Source organism: Mustela nigripes, chromosome 6 (assembly GCF_022355385.1).
Source record: "Mustela nigripes isolate SB6536 chromosome 6, MUSNIG.SB6536, whole genome shotgun sequence".
NCBI lineage: Eukaryota > Metazoa > Chordata > Mammalia > Carnivora > Mustelidae > Mustela > Mustela nigripes.
This window is the reverse complement of record NC_081562.1, coordinates 98,257,025-98,277,886: the sequence shown is the minus strand read 5'-3', so window position 1 is coordinate 98,277,886 and position 20,862 is coordinate 98,257,025. Positions and strand designations below refer to the sequence as shown.

Below are 20,862 nucleotides of genomic sequence, written 5' to 3'. Positions count from 1 at the left end.
ATCATCTGAGAGAAGGAGCCCAGCAGGGGGAGCAGCAGGCAGAGAGAGAAGCAGGCTCCCCGCTGAGCAAGGACCCAAATTTGGGACTCAGTCCCAGGACCTTGGGATCATAGCCTGAGCCAAAGGCAGCCGTCCAACTGACTGAGCCACCCAAGCATCCCAAGCATCTGACTCTTGACCTTGGTGTCATGAGTTCAAGACCCATGTTGGATGTAGGGATTACTTTAAAATATAAAGAAGTAAAAAACAGAAAATCTTGCATTTGAGACAACATGGATGAACCTGGAGGACATCATGCTAAGTGAAATAAACCAGACATAAAAAGAGAACCACTACATAATCTCACTTATGTTGAAACCAAAAAAGACAAACTCATAGAAACAGATAGTAAAATGGTAATTTACCAGGGGCTGGGGGCTTGGTGGGGGAAAAGGTAGATGTTCATTATAAGACAAATAAGTTCGGGAGACCAAAATGCACAGCATGATGACTATAGTTAACAATAATGTAGGGTGTGCTTGAAACTTGCAAAGAAAATAGATCTTAAATGTTCTCATCACTTATACAAAATGAAAACTATGTGGGATGATTAGCCTGATTGTGGTAATCATTTCATAGTGTATACATAGACTAAAATAGCACCTTAACACCTTATATATAATTTTTGTCAGCATACCTCAGTAAAGCTGAGGAGGAAAAAAGAACATTTTTTTTTTGTCTTATAAAGTAATGCATCTTTTCTTGTGTCACTTTAAGAAATATATTGCATACCTTTTTTGTTGTCAGAAGTACCATGATGAAATGGAAATGAGAATTTCTTGACACCTTTTGATTTTTCATGCTCTTTTTTAAAAACATTTGAAGAATGGATGATACGAATATGTTGGTTGGTTTCTCTATCTGGTGGACTCAAAAATTGTGGGTAATCATCAATCTGAAAAAATATATAATTAATTAAGCTAATTGAGGGCAAATACAACTGTTTCTCTGTCCTGTGATAATAAACCCCCTAAAGCTTAGGGCAAGTTTAAACTACATTCTTTCTTATTTTTTTTTCCTGGGAAATCTTTCCTCTTGTCAGGTTTCTCAATTGTTCATCTATTTCTTTTAGTCTTTACTAAAAATGCATTTAGCAACAGACCCTAAGACATTATTTACACTACAGGATTGCTAAATAGTAATAGTGTTTTTGTTTGTGAAAATATATCCCTCACCCTTTCATTTTGAGAATAGATTTTTTTAAGTCTTAAAAATGTATAATTAATGGCCTTAAACTAGGATTTTTCTGTGTAGTGGAAAATGTCCATTTGCAGGGGACAGTATACAAAAATTCTAGGAATACAAACTTCCAGGTTTGAATTATGGAAATTTCCTGCTCCTAAATAGCTTTCTCTTCTCTCCAAAGTGCTCTGTTTTCTATTCTTTTTTTTTTTTTTAAAGATTTTTTATTCATCCATTTGACAGAGAGAGATCACAAGTAGGCAGAGCGGCAGGCAGAGAGAGAGAGAGGAGGAAGCAGGCTCCCTGCTGAGCAGAGAGCCTGATGCGCGACTCGATCCCAGGACTCTGAGATCATGACCTGAGCCGAAGGCAGCGGCTTAACCCACTGAGCCACCCAGGCGCCCCCTGTTTTCTATTCTTGATTAAAAAGAGAAAAAGTCTCAATAAATACTTGGGATTTTTTTTTTTTTTTCTTAAGGAGGCTCCACAGCTAGCATGGAGCCCAAAACTGGGCTTCAACTCACCACCTCAGGATCAAGACCTGAGCTCAAACCAAGAGTCCTATGCTTAACTGTCTGAGCCACCCAGCCACCCCAATACTTAGAATTTTTAGATATTTAACAATCTTCTTCCCTTTTTGTGACAGGTAGGCAGCAGTAACGTCTGACTGAAAAACCAAGAGTAAAGCCAGAGAATCACCAGAGGCATATTTAAAACCTTTAATCCAAGCATCAGGAAGAATACCTTTATAGGCTTTTTGCAAAGTTACTTAGAATTTGATAAAAAGTATTTCCTGTGATCATCCGGTTTCATCCTTCTCTTTTCACAAATATATGAAGGAAATATCAAATAATTTTTTAAAAAATCTAACTCTGGAATTAAAGATAGGAAGATAAACTAATGAAAAGGTATCAGAATCTACTCTAATTTAATTTTTAAAATTATTTTCAAATATATAGAGTAATTTGAACCAAACTAATGAAGCATAGCAGGTCTTCCAAGGATGTGTTTTCATTAATTATAAAAACTTATAGTTAGTAGAGTTTCCTTTTCTGAACAAGGTTCTTCAGAAATGGCTTAAGCTATTTGATACCTGCAAGGATATGCTTATAAAATTAGAATCCTATTATACATATGGCTAAGGTTTTTGTTTGTTTTATTTTTTTTCTCTTGCTGTGGTCAGGAAAAATTATAAGAGCCTTTGAATTGGGCAAAAACGATGATCTAGGTGTTTTCCATCATTTATTGCCTTTGCACTATTTTAAAACACTGTAAGTGGGGGTGCCTGGGTGGCTCAGTTGGTTAAGCGACTGACTCCTGATTTCAGCTCAGATCATGATGGCAAGGCTATGAGCTGGAGCCCTATAACAGGCTCTACCTCTGCTTGAGATTCTCTCCTCCTCCCTCTGCCCCCCCCCCCACTCAACTGTGCTGTCTCTGTCTTTCTCTTCTCTCTCTCTCTTAAATAAATAAATCTTTAAAACACTTCAAGTGTTTTAAGCCAGTTGAGTCACTGGCTTAGTAGGTAGAGCCTGTGACTCTTGATCTTAGGGTTGTAAGTTTGAGCCCCATGTTGGGCGTAGAGATTATTTAAAAATACATAAAGAAAAGAAAACACTGTAAATTGTAGAAAACTGGTAATAGTGAAAAATATTCCAGTTCATACTGATATAAGTTGATTGTGTCCAGTGGAATGCAACTGATTACCACCCTTTGATTAAGAGAACGGTTGTTGGATATCTGAACCAGTGAGATTGTGTGTTTTTGTGTTTACTGATCTGAAAATACATGCTCTCTACCTAGATGTCTATAATTTAGAAAAGCCTTTACCTCTTATTATTGCAGTGGGTAATATTTTCCTCTTTCCAGAGGGTATTAATAATTATAAAGACTATTTAAGGAGCTCTGTTTTGATGACTTGCAGAAATAAGCCCTTATAGAAGAAAAATGTTTCTATAATTCCCCCCAAATAAGGAAATTTAACATCTAATACTTTATTTTTATTTACTTTTTAAATTTTTTAAAAAGATTTTATTTATTTATTTGTCAGAGACACAGCAAGAGAGGAAGCACAAGCAGAGGGGGTGGGAGAGGGAGAAGTAGCCTTCCTGACCTGTAGGGACCCCGGTATGGGGCTCAATCCCAGGATCCTGGGATCATGACTTGAGCTGAAGGAAGACACCCAAAGACTGAGCCACCCAGGCACCCCTACTTTTTATAATATTATAATATTTTATTTTTAAGTAATTCCTATACCCAATGTAGGGCTCAAACTCATAACCCTGAGATCAAGACTTGCACACTCCCCCGACTGAACAGCCAGATGCCCCTAACATCTAATACTTTATTTTTTAAAGATTTTATTTATTTATTTGTCAGAGAGAGAGAGAAAGATAGTATGAGAGAGGGGGAGCAGGGGAAGAGACAGGCAAAGGGAGAAGCAGGATCATGACCAGAGCCGATGGCAGACACCCAACTGACTAAGCCACCCAGGTGCCCTGCTAGTTTTGGTTTAATATTGTTATAATCTGGGGCACCTGGTGGCACAAGTGGCTAAGCATCCCACTCTTGGTTTTGGCTCAGGTCCTGATCTCAAGAGTTCTGAGATCGAGCCCCACCTCAGGCTCTACACTCAGCATGGAGCCTGCTTATGACTCTCTCAATCTCTCTGTCCCTGCCCCCTGTGCACGTGTGCTCTCTTGCTCTCTCTCAAGTAAGTAAAATCTTTTTTTTCTTGTAAGATTTTATGTATTTATTTGAAAGAGAGAGTAAGAAAGCACAAGCAGGGGGAGCAGTAGACAGAGAGGGAGAAGCGGGCTTCCCCGATAAGTAGAGAACCCGATAATGGGGCTCAGTCTTAGGATTCTGAGATCATGACCTGAGCCCAAACCAGATGCTTAACTGACTGAGCCACCCAGGCGTGCTGTATATAAATATATTTTTAGGGGTGCCTGGGTGGCTCAGTCGGGTAAGCATCTGCCTTCAACTCAGGTCATGATCCCACGGCCCTGGGATCGAGTCCCGCATCAGGCTCCCTGCTCAGTGGGGAGCCTGTTTCTCCCTCTCTCTCGGCCTGCCTCTGTGCCTACTCATGCTCTTTCTCCTTCTGTCAAATAAATAAATAAAATCTTTTAAAAAATCTTTTAAAAAAGTTGTATTATCTTGGCACATTTATATACATATATATATGTGATTATACGTAGTGATTATATATATTGTATTTCAGTATTGCTATATTATATTAAAGACTTTCTCCATATAAAAATTATGTTCATTTATCTTTACAAATCAGTTACAAAAATGTAACCTCTTCTTTTTAAGATTTTATTTATTTATTTGAGAGAGAGAGAGCACACAAGCAGTGGGGAAAGGCAGAAGCAGAGGGAGAGGAAGCAGGCTCCCAGCTGGGCAGAAGCCCCAGGCAGGGCTCAATCCCAGGACCCCAGAATCATGACTCGAGCCAAAGGCAGATGTTTAACTGACTGAGCCAGCCACCCAGGTGCCCCTCAGATGTAACTTTTATTGATGTCCTTAAAAATGGGCTTTGTCACTATTCTTAGAGATGTTTTGTCTAATTTTTTGCAATGGCTTTATTACCTTTGTTTTGCATGCCATAGGAAAAGCCAAGTTTTCTAGTAAGTTGCCTGTTTTCAATGGGTAACTTCATCAGACCTTTCACATTTGAAAGGTTCTCAAAAATAAACCAACCACAGTCATTTGAATCTCTATCTTCTACAGATAGTTTTTATTTTATTGTGATGCTTGCTTGAAGGTTCTTTTATAAGATTAAAAAAACAAAACAAAACAGACTTTTTGTCCTCAACAAAGGACAGTCTCAGAGCAGAACCTCCTGGGAAAAGGATTGAGACAGGCTCTTCAAAGACTTCAGAGCTGAGCTAACATTCCTTAGACAACTCAGACCACACCAGCGGACTGAGTTAGAATTTCCAAGACTCCCTTAGGTCAAGAAGCTGGTGGCTTCATCAGACTTTTAACCTAAAATGCCTCAGGATGAGACTTATCTTTACACGACTAAATGAAATTTTTTAGAAGTAGAAGTTTTATTGTGGTTATTTCCTTAGAATATTATTGATGTTGTTCTAATGTTCTGTTTTCTAAATATATGAGGAAGCTTTTTATCTTCCTTCTTAAATTGTAACTAGTGTGTAACCCATAATAATTTAGAGATTCTGCTATCATAAGCCAAAAATATTTAAATATCTGATTTTCACTGGCTCCACCAGAATTCAGAAACTTAATAGATTGAGTTAAGATCTGACTTCCTTTTACCAGGATATAATTGTACACATTGATTGTATATCCAAGGCCTTCTGTTAAGTGTACTGTTTAAGAAAGAGATTCATTTGGGGTGACTGGGTGGCTCAGTTGATAAAGCATCATACTCTTTTTTTTTTTTTTAAGATTTTATTTATTTATTGGCACACAGTGAGAGAGGGAACACAAGCAGGGGGAGCTGGAAAGGAAGAAGCAGGTTTCTCGCTGAGTGGAGAGCCCCATGTGGGGCTCGATCCCAGGACCCTGGGATTATGACTTGAGCCAAGGCAGCCGATTAACGACTGAGCCATCCAGGTATCCCAAAGTGTCAGGCTCTTGGAATCAGCTCAGGTCACGATCTCAGGGTCATGGGATTTAGCCCAGCGTTAGGCTCTGTGCTCAGCAGAAGTCTGCTTGGGACTCTTTCTCTTCTTCTGCCCCTCCTCACCACTCTCCCACGTGCTCTCTCTCTCTCCCTCTCTCAAAATAAATCTTTTGAAAAGGCATGGGGGGGTGTGGGGTGGAGGGAGTGGATATTCATTTAACGAGATATAGCAAACCATTTTAATGGCCAAAGATTTATTTAAGGAGCCTGTGCTTACAAAGCTGGCCGAGGAAAACTAGCCCAGAGACCCAGCCTCACAGTTATCAGGAAGATCACTTCTGACAGGCCAGGCAATTAAGAAATTAAGAAACCTCGGGCACCTGTGTGGCTCAGTCGGTTAAGCAGTTAAGCTTAGGCTCAAGTCAAGATCTCAGGGTCTTGGGATTGAGTCCCACACCGGGCTTCCTGCTCAGAGGGGAGTCTGCTTCTCCCTCTCCCTGCTTGTACTCTGTGTGTCAAATAAGTAAAATCTTCAAAAAAAAAAGAAGAAAAAGAAAAGAAAGAAACTTTCAAGACCTCAAATTCACTCAAATTAATAGGTACTACAAGAGAAATCTGGTGAAGAGCCTTTCTTGGGCCTGATTTCCTAGCCTAGGGAAAGCAAATAATAAGAGTCTTTTTAAAGTCAAAACTGACATTAATAAAAACTTCCTCACAGTAGTTTTTGCAAAACATTTTTTTTTTAAGTTGTGTAAGTGATGGAAGTTGATTAAGTGAAGATACACAAAAAAGCTCTCAAGAGGGGCCCCAACAGGGTTGCCAGATGAAGGTCTTTAGTGTTGGTCTTTTATAGAAAGCTAACAGGGAACTTAAATTTTTTTAACATCTCTTTTGGTAAGACCCTTCAATGGCTTACTTTCTTTTTAGGCTCTGCTTATTCTTTGTTGGTCACAGGTGATTATCATATAAAGACACACCCCACATGACCTAGGGCAGCGCAGTCCAATTTTCTCCCTTATCTCTGGTTTCCCCACACTTCCATGTTTTTTGGGATTTCTATGAGCCCCTCACCTAGCCCCGCCTGTCCCTTACTCATTCCTCCCCCTGGAATAGTAACCCTAAATGCCCTTAGGGAATGGGGCGATGACCACTCTGGCTGCTTCCTGCTGAAATGGGGCGGTGGGCTGTGTGGCAGTTAGAATCTTTCAAGCGGTTGGTCCAGGAGTTTGTGGATGGCTCTGGGGGGTCAGGATGGGCAGCAAATGGCACATGCATCAGTACGTGCAAAAGGATGAACATAAAACAAATATTAGGCCCAAAATGATTATCACATCCCTTAAATAAGATCCCCAATTACCAATTTTGTCAAATAGATTATTGGATATCTTGATCTTATTTAACTGATCACAAATGTCCCCTATTAGTTGGGAGATCTTGCAGGTGTTACTTGTAATCATGTGAGGAATTTTTCATACCCCAAATGGTGTAGCAGTAGTAGACAGGTCAATAGTGGCATTGTTCTCAAGAAGTCCTGCCCTGACTTCATTGAATTCTTTTTTTTTTTTTTAAAGATTTTATTTATTTATTTGACAGAGAGAGACCACAAGCAGGCAGAGAGGCAGGCAGAGAGAGAGAGAGAGGAGGAAGCAGTCTCCCTGCTGAGCAGAGAGTCCGATGCGGGGCTCGATCCCAGGCCCCTGAGATCATGACCTGAGCCGAAGGCAGCGGCTTAACTCACTGAGCCACCCAGGTGCCCCATGACTTCATTGAATTCTTGGCTGAGTGCATCCAGTGCCTGGGACGTATCATTTAGAGTCCTGCTTAGCAAGCATACTGCTTTGCTTATTTTATATTGCAGTCCTGTCTTAAGTCCTGGAAGTCCCATAATGAGCTTTGAGGCTGTTTTTACCAGGAGGGCTGTTGGATGCTTGGTGAAAGCCTTTGTTTGCAATTGTATTGACAGTAGAGGTGGCTTCTCAGATAAATGACTATGAGAGATGAAACTGTCAAGAAGCCCTTTTTGTTTGAGGTCCAGCCTTAACAATATCCTAATTACAGGGAATCACTGGCAAATGGAACATTTGTCTCAGGAGCTAAGGGCATCCCCAAGTGCATCATCTAATCTAATCATAAAGAAAGTGGGGCCATCCACTATCTCCATGGGGTACGCTCTGGCTTTTATAGAGCAATTTTGTCATCCCAGCCACATAGAATTGGTCAAGGGGATAGCTGAGTTATACAATTGCTGGGGACTCTACCCCATTTCCCAGTTGTTCAACTAATCATATGACCGTGGGGTCCTGTTATTATCCCCACAGAATAACAAGCAAGATTGCCTATACTTGAGTTATTGTGGCAACTTCTCTGAATTTCACCTCAAGTGGTCTAGCTTAGGCAAACAACATTCAAAGACAATCAGAACTAAAATTTAGCGTCTACAGAGGTGTGTTATTGAAACATAATTTCTCAGGTGCCTATGTGGCTCAGTAAGTTAAAGCCTCTGCCTTTGGCTCAGGTCATGATCCCAGGGTCCTGGGATCGATGCCCAAATTGGGCTGTCTGCTCGGCAGGGAGCCTGCTTCCTCCTCTCTCTCTTCCTGCCTTTCTGCCTACTTGTGATCTCTGTCTGTCAAATAAATAAATAAAATCTTAAAAAAAAAAAAAACCAAAACATAATTCCTCTCTATAATAACCCTCATTTGCAAAGATAGCCAAATAAGGCTAATTTGTTTGAAAAACAGGTCCAGTATTAACAAATGGCATGATTATTTCCATAAGCTCAGCGAGAATGATTGATCATATAGATCTTTCAGAATCTGTTTTGCTAGAACTTTTATATGGAATCTCTGGGTTGAACTTTTAGTTGCTCCTCTAGGCTGGAAGCCAAGCCTAGACATGCCTGCAATATCTGTAGATGTGGGCAGATTCCTCTTCATGAGGTCCCCAGCATATCCTGAGGTCCTTGCCCATGCCAGGAAGTGACATTCTTTACTTACCTGGTAAGGCTGCTGGGAACTTTGCAAGTAAGGTACCAGGAGAGCATTCCCAGGGGATTCCCTATGGCTTTAGGTTTCATGAAGTCAACCTTAGTTTCTTAAAGCTGTCTGGTCATATCTGAGTCTATGCATGTCTCTCAAATATGACATTCCAGTCAAAGCCTTGGTAAAATAACCAGTATTTCCAATGGTGTCCGTTACAAGGAGAACAGATTCTTAGTGAACTTATGCAAATGATTATGATTGCCATGGAAGAAAGCTTATTGAGACCTTTTGAATCTCAGAGGGTTTAGGTAGAGAGAAATGTTAAATGCTTTAATGCTTTTGTTTACAAATATATATTTTTTCACATTTCTGTAAATCATATCTTAAGAGAAAGTTTCCTTAATCTGGGAGAGCAAACATTAGAGAAGCAGCAATGTTTTGAATGAAAGTCATCAAAGGAACTATAGTCATTTTTTCCCAATTCACTTAGTCCCATTTTACAATTCTTGTTTAGAATGCAACTTTAGTGAGTTTTGGAAGTTATTACCCATTTTAGTTTTGATCTTAAAGATACTGAATACCTGTATTGGTCCTAAAAGTCCTTTTTATGAACCTCCTTGAAGATGAAACTCATTTTGCAAGAGAATAAGAACAATTATAAATGACAAAAACTCAGAAATGGATATTGGCAATGATCTGATAGGAGAGTTCGTTATGACATAATTGACAAAGAAACTTAGTTTCTTCTTTTCTGTGTCACATAACACTTCAATAGCCAGAATATCGAGTGATGATGACTTTATACCAGAATGTAACATACCAAACAAACAGGCCCAATTAGTCAAGGGGATTTTGTTCATGATTTAAATCTTGCGTAAGTTTGTTAAAACCTTAGAAAGTTTTAAAGCACATGCCTAGATGGGATCAGGGATCGTCAAAGACCCGATAGAGGCAAAACATAGAAATGGCTTTTCTGGACAGCCAAAGGGAAAACAACTGTTTACATTTTCTTATCAAGAGCAGATAACAATTCAAGAAAACTTTGTCTTTTGAACAGAGAGAGAATTCCAATCTTATATACCAGTGTACTTTTAAAATCCCCTTATTTTAATCTTACTCCGTCCTGACCACACCTAAAATTCCTTTCCAAAGATTTCACTTCACAAACCTTCTACAACTTTCCTTTACATTCGGATTTTGTCCCAAGTCATTTCTTTCCAAACAACCAGTCTCATTTAGAACGTAATCACCTTCTTTTTCCTTCCACAAAAAATGCATTCCCAATCCTTATATCCTTCTTGCATATCTCCTACTTTTCTACATAGAGAGTTGCTGAATTTTGCCCTTTAGAAATCTTAGCCTCCAGTGAAGCCCAAGTAGTAACCCGTAGTGAACTGTCACACCAGAGTTCTTTAGATGCCAAAGTTATGAACTGGTTAAGCAAAAAGCATGTTTACCAGCAGATTTAAATATCCTTACTTTCTTTGCAATAAGTAGTCACATACCACAAACCAAAGTCCAGTAACCAATGATTTAGCACCTTGTCTATCCTATTTGGAGCAGACCTAGATGTCCAATGAATTTAATCCCAATGACTTTGAAAGCTATTTTAACAATTTTCTATGAAAACTTTGATGGAATGGGCAATTAACCATCATTTTAGTCATCTTTTTGCTAACAAATGCAACAGAAACAACACGAGCTTATCTGACCTTCAGCAAACCTTGGCAGAATAAAAGTTTCACCTTTAGTGCTGATAACTTTATTTATTTATTTATTTAAAGATTTTATTTATTTATTTGACAGAGATAGATCACAAGTAGGCAGAGAGGAAGGCAGAGAGAGAGAGGAGGAAGCAGTCTCCCGGCTGAGCAGAGAGCCCGATGCGGGACTCGATCCCAGGACCCTGAGATCATGACCTGAGCCGAAGGCAGCGGCTTAACCCACTGAGCCACCCAGGCGCCCCGTGCTGATAACTTTAAAGACCTATCGATCTTCATTAAACCAACAAACTTAACTTAGTTTCAATACCAGGTTATTGTTCCAACTAGGTCTACTTTTAAAAGTCCGTCAGTTTGTTCCCCAGTGTCAGTTTTTACCTGAGACGCTGGTGAGGAAATCTGAAGTCAAGAGTGTATCCAAGGAGCAGAAACGGGAGGGGTGGGGCACGCAGAGGAGGCAAAGTGCTGCCAGAAGACAGAGAGAAAGTTCCCAGTTCTGAAGCTCATCCACTTGGTCAATGAGTAAACGTCATGTTTATCCACCCACAAGTGGGATTAGGCAGTCCATGTCAGGCTGGAGAAGACAGGGAATTTCCCCGAAACAAAGGGAGTTTTGACAGCTGCTTGGAAATATTCCTTAAAGTCCCCACTGGGAGGCAGACTAATCACAGTTGGCTCTAGTTACAGTCATTATCATGGGAAATGAGTGAGGGAGAAGCCCCCACATCTGTTAGGAGAAGAGTGAGAGAAAAAAGAGTCACTGTCCCCTTTGCTAGAGATGGCCTGTGTTTCCTCCAACCACCTGGGCTGATTTGGAGGATGCCTACTTAAGCCATTCCAGACAGGAGGGAGTTTCTGGTCTGTTTATCTCCCAACACGTCCTACACAACGCCCTTCAAGCTGGGTCCTGATTTAGAGCCCTGAAAGCCTAGAGGAATCTAGGGTACCTCTGTCTCTTTCCTGCAGAAGAGACCTGATAGATCCTACTGTGGCCATGCAGGGAATGTTACAGGAGCTCAGTCCTTTCCTAAATTTGCAATCCAAATTGCTTCCAGTGGGTTCAAGGCACTCTCAGGCAGAGTCCTTGAGAACTGAAGAGGCCATACCTTGCCACGAAGGTCATGCCTTATTTTACCTTGCCTTGAAGAACCTGACATGTTTAACCCATGGAAAACACTAGAAAATTTTACAAGGGGGAAATTACCCAGTTTTTCCCTACCCAATGCAGAGGAGTCCCTGCAGAGGATTGTTTGTTTCCCATCTCGAGAACCCCATAGAAGTTACCCTGTACGTGTAACTATGAAGGTGTCCCTACGTATTGGCTCTCCCCTGTGAACCCAGGCATCCCATGGTTTCCTACCCAGAGTGGCCTAACATCTTGGGTTAAGGGGGCTCAGGCCGGGGGTAGCCACTCTTACCTGTCCATCACCTGACCCTCCTTTTCTCCTCTGGATTTCCCCCCAAAAATCTGGCCCAATCATAAAGGCTTAGCAAGATTAATAGCAAATATGTTCCCTGGGCACTTTTTCTGTCTGTACACCTGGGGTCCCATTTGCAAGCGTGGCTCTGTTGAGGGGTGCCGACCCTGAGATTTAGCATCATCATCATTTCATATTTCTGTTGTTGCAACAAGGAATCTTCAACTATATGCCCCCATTTAAGTCCCAGCCACTGATGCAACCAGTCAAGGAATTGGCTGGGGGTTGTAGTTCCCTCCTTAGTACCCAAAGAATTCCAACGGGAGTAAATGTCCAATTTGAGGAAACACTGGGTTCCCTCCAACTTATCATAAAAAGAGATAGCTCTAATATCCTGCTTGCCGCTAACTTGGGGTGACTGAATCTAAACTGTACCTATCAGAAAAACATAGATCTTAGCAGGCAGCAAAAATGAGGAAAAGATTCTCCTTCTGAACTAACTTCTCACGAAAGACATCTTTAAATGTAAAAGCCTTGTATCTACCTAGGCAACACACTTCCTGAAATGAATCCCTGATTAAAAAGGCATTGTGATCACCAGAGACTGAAAGGGCCCTACTATAGGCAAAGTCCCTGAGATGGGAGAAAGCCATTTAAGAAAAGCAGATGAACAGAAAGCAGAACTGGGTAGGGTTAGGCCACCATACCCTTCTTTTGAGGAAGGGGGATTGACCAAACTTTGTCCAGGAGCTTGTCACCTGAGACTTAAGACCAGTGGCGTTTTTTTTTTTTTTTTAATAATTTATTTATTTGCCAGAGAGAGAGAGAGAGAGAGAGAGAGTACACACAAGCAGGCAGGGAGGCAGGCAGAAGCAGGGAGAGAAGCAGGCTCCCCGCCAAGCAAGGAGCCCGATGTGGGACTCGATCCCAGGACCCCACGATCATGACCTGAGCTGAAGGCAGCAGCTTAACCAACTGAGCCACCCAGGCATCCCAAGACCAGTGGCCTTTAACTGGCCAACAGGGGCCTGGTTTTGTTATTCATGAGAAGAGGTCCCCAAAGAGAGAGACATCTCCCAGGAAAGAAAAGAAAAGAGTCCACTTTTTCCCATGCTTGGGTGAAAAATGATCCTGGGTCTGGGCACCTAAGTGAAGTGGGAGAGCTAGGTTCTTGCATCACAGGGTCAAGGGGTGCCTGGGTGGCTCAGTGGGTTAAAGCTTCTGCCTTCAGCTCAGGTCATGATCCCTGGGTCCTGGGATTGAGCCCGCATCAGGCTCTCTGCTCCATGAGGAGCCTGCTTCCCTTCCTCTCTCTCTGCCTGACTCTCTGTCTACTTGTGATTTCTAATAAATAAATAAAATCTTACAAAAAAAAAAAAAAGGATGAATCTTGTGGATTCATGGAGAGTAAGTAAAGCCATAGAAGTTTATTAAGTGAAGATACAGAAAAAGCTCTTAAGAGTGAGAGGGGTACCGACAGCGTTGACAGTGTTGCCCTTGCAAATATTTTTTAAAGAGACCTATATGGGGAATTAACATTCTTGCTGCACCTATGTAAATAATCAGGTCAGCCTGAAAAGTGTCTTTATTTTGTGACTGAGTGATCTTTTCTTTGAGATTATTATGATGGTAGAGGTGGGACAGAAAGACTTTGAAATGGGGGGGTGGTTAGTAAGCAATTTAGCTCACCTATGCAGGTTATCTATGCCTTTAATTGTCTCTGTGGTCATTTTACAATGCTGTAATTCTTAGAAAACTCTTGTAGGATGCCTGAGTGGCTCATTCCCTTGAGTGTCTGCCTTTGGTTTAGGTCATGATCCCAGCATCTTGGGATCTAGCCCCAACATCAAGCTCCCTGCTGTGGGGAGCCTGCTTCTCCTTCTCCCTCTGCCCCTGCTCGTGTGCACCCCCTCTCTCTCTTTCTCTTAAATAAGTAAATAAAATCTTTTTAAAAAATTATGCTCCAAGTAGAGACTGAGTGAATGTAAATAAATATGTAACTATTTCTGCCTCAAATTGCTTATAAGCAGTTTGGGGAGAAGACAAAGTACCTATAATAATTTGCATAATCACACAGTTTATGGAGCATGGCAAATATTTTATATAATACTTATAACACATCTATGAGGTAGTTATCATTAACCCCACTTTGCAATGAGAAAACTAAGGTTCAGAAGAAGTTCAGTTTACAAAACTAGTAAATGGTGGAACTAGAATTACAAAACAAGGCAGTTGGTTCCCAAGGCCAGTTTTATAAAAACAACTAAGGTTTAAGACCACAGCCAGAGGTGGAAATTAGGAAAAATACAAGCCTCTCTTCTAAAGCAGGGCGGGAGAGGTGCCTGGCTGGCTTAGTCGGTAGAGCATATGACTCGTGAGCTTGGGGCCGTGAATTTGAGCCCCACATTGGGCATGGAGCCTACTTAAAATAAAGTTAAACAAAAAAAACCAGGGCTGGAATCCAAATAGTAATCAAGCAGCTGGATTCATTATTATGTCAGAGTTTCAGGCAAATTATGCTAATTCCTTTATTTGAGACCAAAGTAGAGCCAGACCTCTTTTTTTAGTTGCTATAATCACCAAATTTGGTTAGCTTTGTCATTCAAGAACATAATACCTTCTTTAAATACACTGTGGTCACATTTATTCATATGAAGCATTCCTATAATTTTTTTCTGTATTTATTGGCATGGAAAGATATCCATGACATGCTGTAAGGTAAAAATAACAGATTATAGAACAAAATGTGCAATATGATTCCATATGTGTTAATGCATGGAACACAATTTGGAATGTCGTACCCCAGGTTTTCTTGTTGGGTGGTTGACTGTGGTTATCTCTGGGTGGTGAGATTTGTTCAAAGATAAACTGAGGCATATTAAAAATTTTTAAGAGTCTATTTGGGCAAAAATCTGTCCAAATCAGGCAGCATCCAATCTTGCAGATAGGAAGGAGCTCCAAAGAGCTGTACAAAATGAAAAACTTTTAAGCAGAAAGGAGTGGGAACAAGGAAGTTACACTTGGCAAAAGAAAAGCAGGTCAGTTATAGCAAAGTATTTCCCCTGGTGCTGATCAGGAGATTCCTTTTTGTAAACAAATATTTTATTTATTTATTTAGAGAGTGAGCAGGGGAGAGGGACAAAAGGAGAGGGAGAGAATCTCAAGCAGACTCTCTGCAGAGCGTGGAGCCTGACTCGGTGCTCGATTACGACCCTGAGATCAAGGCCTGAGCTGAGATCAAGAGTCAGACACTTAACGAACTGAGCCACCCAGGCACCCCACAGCAATGTGACTTTTTTTTTTTTTAAGATTTTATTAAGTTATTTATTTATTTGACTGAGAGAGGGAGCACAACCAGGGGGAGTGGGAGAGGGAGAAGCAGGTTCTCCACTGAGCAGGGAGCCTGATGTGGGGCTCGATCCCCGGACCCTGGGATTCTGACCTGAGCCAAAAGGCAGACTCTTAACGACTGAGCCACCCAGGCGCCCCAGCAATGTGACTTTTAAAAGGGCATTTCCACATACATACAAGCCTCTGTTACTCTGAGGGAGATGGCAGATGGTTACACTGATGCCAGACACACAGCCAAGGGGACACATCTGTTGTCTGTAAAAGGGTGGATGAGGGCAGATAAATGGGCAGACAGTAACTATGAACAGCAATAGGGCCAAAATGATCTATCACTTTTCACTTCTCCCATTCTCTTATTGGTTCATCTAACAATCATAATCTCAGTTGCAAAGCCTATGACTACAATATTGTAGATAGAACCAACTCTAATAACATTTAATTCAACTTGGACTTGAATTAGAAGGACAAAGTGTTAGACTAAGGAAAGTGGTTTCTCTCTTTTTTTAAAATTTAAATTTTTTAAAAAATAAAAATAATCTTTTGTAAACACCACAGCATGTTTGTGAAGCATGAGAGGACCACCCAGGAGCTAAGCAAGGCTAATTTACACATCCATGGGACATAAAATGTTTTCTGACTGGGAAGATTCTCAGCTGTCAGGCGAGGAGACTGGAGACTTGGTCCAGACAACATGCTGTCGGTGACTGAAGGAAGAAAAGAAAGTTCTTAAATGGGACACAGCTGAACTCAATCCTCTGCTAGCAATTTATTTTAGTCATGTTGTTATCTGAAAAGAAAATTTTTGTATTTACTCTAGAGACATCATTAGGAAACTCAAAAGCCAGAGTTTGCATTTAACCTCAAAGCATGGAAAGATAGGTAGGTAGGTAGGTAGGTAGGTAGGTAGGTAGGTAGATAGATAGAAGACAAACAGATAGATGGATGTAACGCTCCTTCAGAAATACTTTGTTAAAATTTTCTAACTAGGGGTGCCTGGCTGACTCAGTCAGTAGAGCATGTGATCTTGATCTTGGGGTCTGTGAGTTCAAGTCCCATGTTAGGGGTAGAGTTTACTTTTTTTTTTTTAAGATTCTATTTGTGAGAGAGCGAGAGAGCACACAAGCACGTGAGTGGGGGCAGAGGCAGAGGAAGGAGGAGAAGTAGACTCCCCACTGAGCAGAGAACCTGAATGTTCACGTTCAATCCCAGGACCTGGAGGTCATGACCGGAACCCGAGGCAGATAACGCATTGAGCCACCCCTCCACCCTACTTTTTTTTTTTCTTTTAAGATTTACCCATTTATTTAAAAAAAAAAAAAAAAAAGATTTACCCATTTATTTATTTTATTTCAGAGGTGGGAGAGGGTTAGACAGGGAAGCAACTGAGCCACCCAGGCATGCCCGGGGTAGTTTACTTTAAAAAAAAAAAATTAAAATGTTCTAACTTTGTCTTAACATAAGCTTTAGTATCTTATTTTAAATATTCTTAAGTTTCAGGGGCACCTGGGTGGCTCAGTCGTTAAGCGTCTGCCTTTGGCTCAGGTCATGATCCCAGGGTTCTAGGATCGAGCCCCACATTGGGCTCCCTGCTCAGCGGGAAGCTGCTTCTCCCTCTCCCACTCTGCATGCTTGTGTTCCCTCTCTCACTGTGTCTTTCTCTGTCAGATAAATAAATAAAATCTTAAAATAGCTTAAAATAAGCTAAATAATATGAGTTAAATTTTATTTTGTATATGAATATTTAACTTTTTAAGTTGGAAATTGTTCATTGGGTCATATAGCATTGACTTTATGTTTTTAGAACATAAGTTGGAAGAAGTGCTTATACCCAGACACCTTCTAGCATAGGTAATAATATCTGAGTATCTACATGAAACTAATTTTAGAATTCCAAATCAGTACACAGGACAGATTTTTTTATGACTTGCTGACATAACAAAGTCTCATATAACAATTAAACAATTTACATATATTTTATAAATCACCTCTTTTAAATATGATTACTATTGACCCAGTGCTGTACTTATACTTTGATACTAATATAAATGGTATGTTTAGCTTGTCTTTTCTCATTAGGAACTGAGGCTGGCAAGTTAGTTATTGGCATATATATTGGCTAATATGTGGCCGACCAGATTCAAAATGAAGCCTGAAGTTAAGAGCCTGTGCTCTTAAAAAAAAAAAAAAAAGAGCCTGTGCTCTTAACTTTTTTTTTTTTTATATTTTATTTATTTATTTGACAGACAGAGATCACAAGTAGGCAGAGAGGCAGGCAGAGGGAGAGGAAGGGAAGCAGGCTCCCTGCTGAACAGAGAACCCGACACGGGGCTCGATCCCAGGACCCTGGGATCATGACCTGGGCTGAAGGCAGAGGCTTAACCCACTGAGCCACCCAGGTGCCCCCCTGTGCTCTTAACTTATACAAAATGACACACAAAGTGTGAAACATACATACATCAAGAAACTAACTATAAAATAAAACTAACAAAAAATAAAACTGTTTCTATTGTGGCATAAGACAACGTTCCCATGAGGTTTTTCACTGTGAGACAATAAGTAGAAGGCTCTGCTACACCAACATGATTCCTGTCATCACAAATGTCTGACAACCCTCAAAAATTCTAAATTTCCTAATTCCAGAATTGACCCATCTTGCTCAGGTGGCTCTAATATTTTTCATGCATTCCAGTGAATTGCCCACCTATAGAGTTCCTACAGAGTCCACTCTCAAAAGCCTGACATCAAAGAGGGATTAGAACATAAAAGAGAATCTCAGACTAGGAAAGCCTAAAAAATGAACTCATCATAAAATAATGTACAAAGATCGGATTAAAATCACTTAAATACCAGATTTCTGAGGAAAAGTTATTAAAGTGTCCTAAAGGAAAGCCATCAGGCAGACAGCAACCTAATTAGTATAAATTATTCTAATTAATTTTTACCGACCAATTCATTATTTTGTGCCCTAATTGTTAAGTATATCATGACCAAACTAGATAATCATAGTCAACATCCTGACAGAAATTTGGAATGTTGGGGAAACAATATGAATTAACAGTCTAGAAATCTGATTTTGAATGTGGCTTTCCCTATTAACTAGCAGTGTGACTTTGATCAAGTTAGTTGAGCTCTTTTGGCTTTGATTTCCTCATTTGTAGAATGTGGAATCAATTTAAGGTCTCTTTCAGCTTGAGGAATATATAAATATTTTTCAATATTTATTTATTTATTTGAGAGGGAGAGCAAGCATGAGTTGGGTGGAGGGGCTGAAGGAGAGGGAGAAGCAGACGCCCGGCTGAGCAGGGATTCCCAACGTGGGGCTCATTCCCAGGACCCTGAGATCATGACCTGGGCCGAAGGCAGACACTTAATCGACTGAGCCACCTGGGCGCATATATACCAATATATATAAAGGTATATATATATAGGTATATATGTATGTATGTATGTATATATATATATCGCATATATACCGATATATATAAGGGTATATATATATATAGGTATATATGTATGTATGTATGTATATATATGTATGTATATATACCTATATACATATATAGGTATATATATATCTTTTTTTTTTAAAAGATTTTATTTATTTATTTGACAGAGAGAGAGACCACAAGTAGGCAGAGAGGCAGGCAGAGACAGAGAGAGGGGAAAGCAGGCTCCCTGCAGAGCAGAGAGCCCAATGCGGGGCTCGATCCCAGGACCCTGGGATCATGACCCGAGCCAAAGGCAGAGGCTTAACCCACTGAGCCACCTAGGCGCCCCTATATATCTTTTTTTAATACAAAACTATATTATAACTTTATAATATTAAAACTTCATATTGACTGGCTCAGTCAGAAGAGCATGCAAGTCTTGATCTCAGGGCCATTGAGTTCAAGCCCCATGTTGGGTATAGAGATTACTAAAATAATTTTTTTTAATTAAAAAAAAGTTGGGCTCAGTTGTTGGGTGTCTGCCTTCCGCTTAGGTCATGATCCCAGGGTTCTGGGATTGAGCTCCGCATTGGGCTTCCTGCTCGGCTGGAAGCCTGCTTCTCCCTCTCCCACTCCCCCTGCTTGTGTACCCTCTCTCTCCCTCTGCCAAATAAATAAATAAAATCTTTAAAAAGAAAAAAAAGGAAAACTTAACTTGGCCAAAAGCTGTATTTCAGGAAATATATTTACATGATCAGGAAGAACGAAATGGGCTGCTCTGCAGAGATTCAGCTAAGGAGTATCTGCAGAGTCCTGTTTGGAAGGAGAGTATATTTATGTAAGTCTGTAATCTACCTATGCATTTTGTTAGGAACATTCCTCAGGGGCGCCTGGGTGGCTCAGTTGGTTAAGCATCTTCCTTAGGCTCAGGTCATGATCTCAGAGTCCTGGGATGGAGCCCCAGGTCGGGCTCTCTGCTCGGCAGGCAGTTGGCCTCTCCCTCTCCCTCTGATCCTCCTCCCCACCTGCGCTGTCTCTCTGTCTACCACAAATAAATAAATAAATAAAATCTTTGAGAAGAAGAAGAAGAAGAAGAAGAAGAAGAAGAAGAGGAAGAAGAAGAAGAAGAGGAAGAAGAAGAAGAAGAAGAAGAAGAAGAAGAAGAAGAAGAAGAAGATTCCTTATGAAGAATTCAGTACCTATATCCCAAAGAATCTATACTTTGTAAGGGGTACTGCAACTATCAGACCTACGAGAAATGCTAAGTGGAATTCTTTGTGCTGAAATGAAAGGACACTAGATAGCAACTTACATACACGGAGAAATAAAGAACACTGATAAAGATAACTACACAGGTAAAAATAAAAGACAGTTAAATGTATGTTTGTGTGTAACTCTATTTTATCCTGTTTAGTTTTAAAAAGATACTTTCAGGGGTGCCTGGGTGGCTCAGTGGGTTAAGCCTCTGCCTTTGGTTCAGGTCATGATCTCAGGGTCCTGGGATCAAGCCCTGCATCGGGCTCTCTGTTCGGGAGGGAGCCTGCTTCCTCCTCTGTCTCTCTCTTTCTGCCTGCCTCTGCCTACTTGTGATTTCTGTCTGTCAAATAAATAAATAAAATCTTAAAAAAAAAAGATACTTGCATAAAGCTATAATTATAAATCTGTGTTGATGGGCACATAATGTAGAAACTATAATGTGTATGATAATAACAGCGCAAAGGAGCAGGGAGGGATAAGACTTATATTTTTGAATACTATTGAAGTTAAGTTGGTAATAATCTGAACTAGATTGTTACAAAGGAGGATGTTAATTGTAATCCCCAGGGCAAACATTAATTTAAAAACTCCAAAACACATGGTAAAAGAAATCACAGGAGAATAGTGTATATACTAGAAGGTACCTACTTGACACAAAGGAATGCAGTACCTGGGGAATGGGGGGGAAATATGAATATAAATAGCAGTATGACAGATGTGAACTCTACCTTATCAGTAATTATAATACTGTAAATGGACTAAACACTCCAATTAAAGTCAGAGATTGAAAGGATAGTTTTTAAAAACATGATTTAACTGATGATTCACTTTGTACCATTATAAGAGACTCACTTTAGATTCAAAAACATGAATAGGCTGGAGCAC

At 40.3% G+C, this 20,862-nt stretch overlaps 1 protein-coding gene across 1 annotated transcript in view; it reads right to left on the bottom strand.

Annotated features, from left to right (window-relative positions):
• Nucleotides 1-20,862, bottom strand: part of C6H12orf56 (chromosome 6 C12orf56 homolog) — a 105,218-nt gene that overhangs the window by 72,330 nt on the left and 12,026 nt on the right. The window contains exon 2 of the mRNA XM_059403608.1: nucleotides 772-934. Within this exon, the coding sequence (XP_059259591.1) occupies nucleotides 772-934 (163 nt within the window). The remainder of the gene's footprint in view (nucleotides 1-771; nucleotides 935-20,862) is intronic.